The sequence below is a fragment of the Emiliania huxleyi genome, assembly GCF_000372725.1.
Source record: "Emiliania huxleyi CCMP1516 unplaced genomic scaffold EMIHUscaffold_433, whole genome shotgun sequence".
NCBI classification, from domain to species: Eukaryota; Haptophyta; order Isochrysidales; family Noelaerhabdaceae; genus Emiliania; species Emiliania huxleyi.
The window spans coordinates 15,661-19,079 of record NW_005198735.1 but is presented as its reverse complement, the minus strand read 5'-3'; the positions used below and the strand labels follow the sequence as shown (position 1 = coordinate 19,079).

At 60.7% G+C, this 3,419-nt stretch overlaps 2 protein-coding genes across 2 annotated transcripts; both read left to right on the top strand.

The window, feature by feature from the left end:
- Positions 1-769: 769 nt before the first annotated feature.
- Positions 770-1,333, top strand: IFT27 (IFT27, ras superfamily GTPase; the record flags this gene model as incomplete). The annotated part of the gene is made up of 1 exon (XM_005769048.1): positions 770-1,333. One exon carries the CDS (start codon positions 770-772, stop codon positions 1,331-1,333), a length of 564 nt encoding a protein of 187 aa, XP_005769105.1.
- A 733-nt stretch (positions 1,334-2,066) lies between these two features.
- EMIHUDRAFT_75947 (hypothetical protein) lies at positions 2,067-3,034 on the top strand (the record flags this gene model as incomplete). The annotated part of the gene is made up of 3 exons (XM_005769047.1): positions 2,067-2,430; positions 2,539-2,719; positions 2,851-3,034. 3 exons carry the CDS (start codon positions 2,067-2,069, stop codon positions 3,032-3,034), a joined length of 729 nt encoding a protein of 242 aa, XP_005769104.1.
- Positions 3,035-3,419: the final 385 nt, after the last annotated feature.

Below are 3,419 nucleotides of genomic sequence, written 5' to 3'. Positions count from 1 at the left end.
ATGCCCCACAACGAGCGAATTTACAACAAGCTCCCGCCGCACGGCACACTGCACACTGCCAAGCGGGACTGACAACGCGAAAGAATTTTACCCCTCAAGGCGGTGGCACGACCGCGAAAGAAGAAAACCGAATCTCGCCTCGCAAGAAAACTCCCTTCGGTTGTCTGTTTTCTTTCTTTTTTCAGACAAAGAAAACGAAAAAAATTGTTGCAAGTTGCACTGGCGTTTTCTTTCTCTAACGACGTTACACGCTGGTCAACGGCGAGCGCAGCCCCCCCGACACGTCCCACAATGACATGCCCCACAACGAGCGAATTTACAACAAAGCGACGAAAAGAAGAAAAGGATGTGCTTAACGGTGCTCGTGCGAGAGAGAGATTTTTATTAATTCTCCCTTCTCGTGCGTGTCGTCATCATCTGTCCCGCGTCCACCCATACCGCGCTGGTGTCCATCCAGTCCGAGCCTGGCTGTTCTTCACCTGGTGTCTTGATTTGCCAACAACAAACCTAGCTTTCTACCTACCTACCTGCCACGGTGGGAGACGGCTAGCGCATCACACCTTAAAATCCCTGTGTGGGAGTTTAGAAAACCAACAAGAAATCACGACTCTCAGTGATTTGGGCTCGGCAGCTTGTCAGCCCTCAGCCGAAGCTGGGGCCGGTGCTTCTCTGTGGTCGCGTGTGTTTTTCTTTTCTGGCCTCACTCACATTTCTCTAACGACGTTACACGCTGGTCAACGGACGAGCGCAGCCCCCCCGACACACCAATATGCCGCCAACGATTCGGCGAAAGATCGCGGTGATTGGCGACGCGGCGGTGGGGAAGTCGGCGTTAGTCCAGATGTTCGCCTCCTCGGGCACGCGCTTCCCAAAGCAGTACAACATGACCTGCGGCGTCGAGCTGGCGCACAAAATGACGCATGTGCGGCCACCTGCGGTGGACTCGGAGGCAAACGTGGAGCTTTACCTGTTCGACTCGTCCGGACAGGACATCTTTGCGGAGATGCTTCCGCCGTGCTGGGAGGGGACGGAGGGGGTGATCGTCGTGTACGACGTCACGCGGCAGCACACGTTTGACGCATGCGAGGGGCGATACCGGCATCTGCTCGAGATGGTAGGGGTTCACAAGCTGCCGGGTGCAGTAGTGGCCAACAAGGTTGATCTGCACGAGCGCTCCGTGGTCGAGCGTGGGATGGGAGAACGCTTCGCTCGCGCGTACGGTCTGGGCTACTTTGAGACGTCAGCCAAGGACGGCGACGGCGTCGACGGACCGTTCCAGCACGTTGCGGCCGGGCTGCTCAAGCAGACCGACGCAGCGGAGCTTCCGCCTTGAGGTGTAGTACCGGCTGTTAGCGAGCACATGTCGGGCGCCGGCGCGTCAGGCGACTCGAGAGGCCAACCCTCGAGCTCTAGCTCGAGCTAGTACCCGCCCGGGGCCTGCGAGGTGTAAGGTGTGGCATGAGTGATGTTGTATTAGTGTGTGTGTGTGTGTGGTTCAGGAGGGGCGTTTATGTGAATCCTGCCCTTCTCTCCTCGCAGGATACACACACAACTCACACACACACCGCAAGATTAGGTTAGGTAGAAAGGTGAAGAACAGCCAGGCTCGGACTGGACGCCACCAACGCGGTATGGGTGGACGCTGGACAGATGATGACGGCACGCACGAGCGACACACAGACACAAACAGGCTCACAAGACACACAGTCAGCTGGCTGCCACACACCCTGAGTTGGCGTACTCATAACTCAAGGCCACATCCTCCCTGTCGCCCCCCCCAGCCAGCACCCACGGTGCCAAGAGTACAAACAAGGGCACAACGACACAACAGACGACAGGAAGTAACATGCGAGGCTAGAGCAGGCTACACACAACGCCGGGTTCGGCTTGTAAAATTCTTCCTCGCGGATCTTACAGTTGTATGAAACGCGGCGTGTAAACATACCAACGCCACGCTCGCCGTCCGAGCGTGCACCGCCGCTGCGACACTGCGACAGCGTTGGTCGGCGCACTCTCGGGAGACGTTGCTGCGCCGTGCGTGAAGGCTGGCCCGCAGCGGTGTCGACATGTCTGCTGCCGGCGGCACCCACCCGCCAGCCGTGCAGCCGCCCGCAGAGCCGAGCTGCCTGCTGCAGCAAGGCACGCTGGACGACTACGTGGTGGAGAAGGCGATCGGGCGGGGCCACTTCTCCGTCGTCCACCGCGCGCAGCGCCGCTCCGACGATCGCCGCGTCGCGCTCAAGAAGATCAAGATCTTTGACATGATGGACGCAAAGGCGCGCGACCGATGCCTCAAGGAGGTGCAGCTGCTGCAGACGCTGGAAGCGCACCCGAGCATCATCCAGTACCTGGACGCGTTCCTTGCCGACAACGTCCTCTACATCGTCTTTGAGTGGGCCGAGCACGGAGACCTCCGCCGCCTGCTGCGCCGTGCGGCCGAGTGCAGCGCCTCGCTGCGCGAGCCGCAGATTTGGAGGTACTTTACGCAGGCGCGCTGCGACATCCGGCCTCTCGACTAGACGTCCGGCACATCTCGAGTCTGCCACCCCCATCTGTCGGAGACATCTCTGCACGTTTCGCAGGTTTGCGACGGCATCCGGCACATGCATGCGGCGCGGGTTATGCACCGCGACATAAAGCCAGCAAACATCTTCCTTGCGGCCGACGGTCGCGTCAAGCTCGGCGACCTCGGCCTCGGCCGAGCCTTCTCATCGCAGACGTGCGATGCGCCCTAGATGGTTGGACACTGGCGGAGGCGGCGGCGCTGCGTCGGCTGTGCGGCACTGGCCGTTCATGGCCCTTTGAGGCTGTATGATGCGCTAGGTTTCACCGCCACGCTCTGCCCTCCAGGTACGAGGCGATGTCCAAGGTCGGCACGCCGCTCTACATGTCGCCCGAGGTGCTCGACGGGCGAGGCTACGAATGGAAGAGTGACATCTGGTCTCTGGGCTGCCTACTCTACGAGCTCGCCACGCTGCGCTCCCCCTTCAAGAGCCAAGGCGAGGAGAATGCTCTCGTGGGGTGCTCTTCATGACACACGTTCATGACGCCCGCAACGCATCCCACAGGTGAGAAGGACAACCTCTTCTCCCTCTTCAAGAAGATCTCGGTCGGCAAGGTGGGCTTGCATCACACACACACCCTTCGTGACACAACTCAAACAAGACACGCTCTGCCGACACGCGTCCCACCAAACTCCTCCTTACCAAGCGGTCCGTCTCGCCCCTGCCCACCTCCTCAGTTTGCGGCGCTGCCCGATCGCTACTCGGAGCAGCTTGCCGCGCTCGTAACGTGGATGATCCAGACCGACCCGAGCCGCCGGCCCGACATCCAGCAGACGCTCGACGCCGCGAATGCCGCCGAAGCACTGGCTCAGGAGGCGGCGGCGCGGCCCCAGAGCGGCGGCCGCAGCGGCGGCG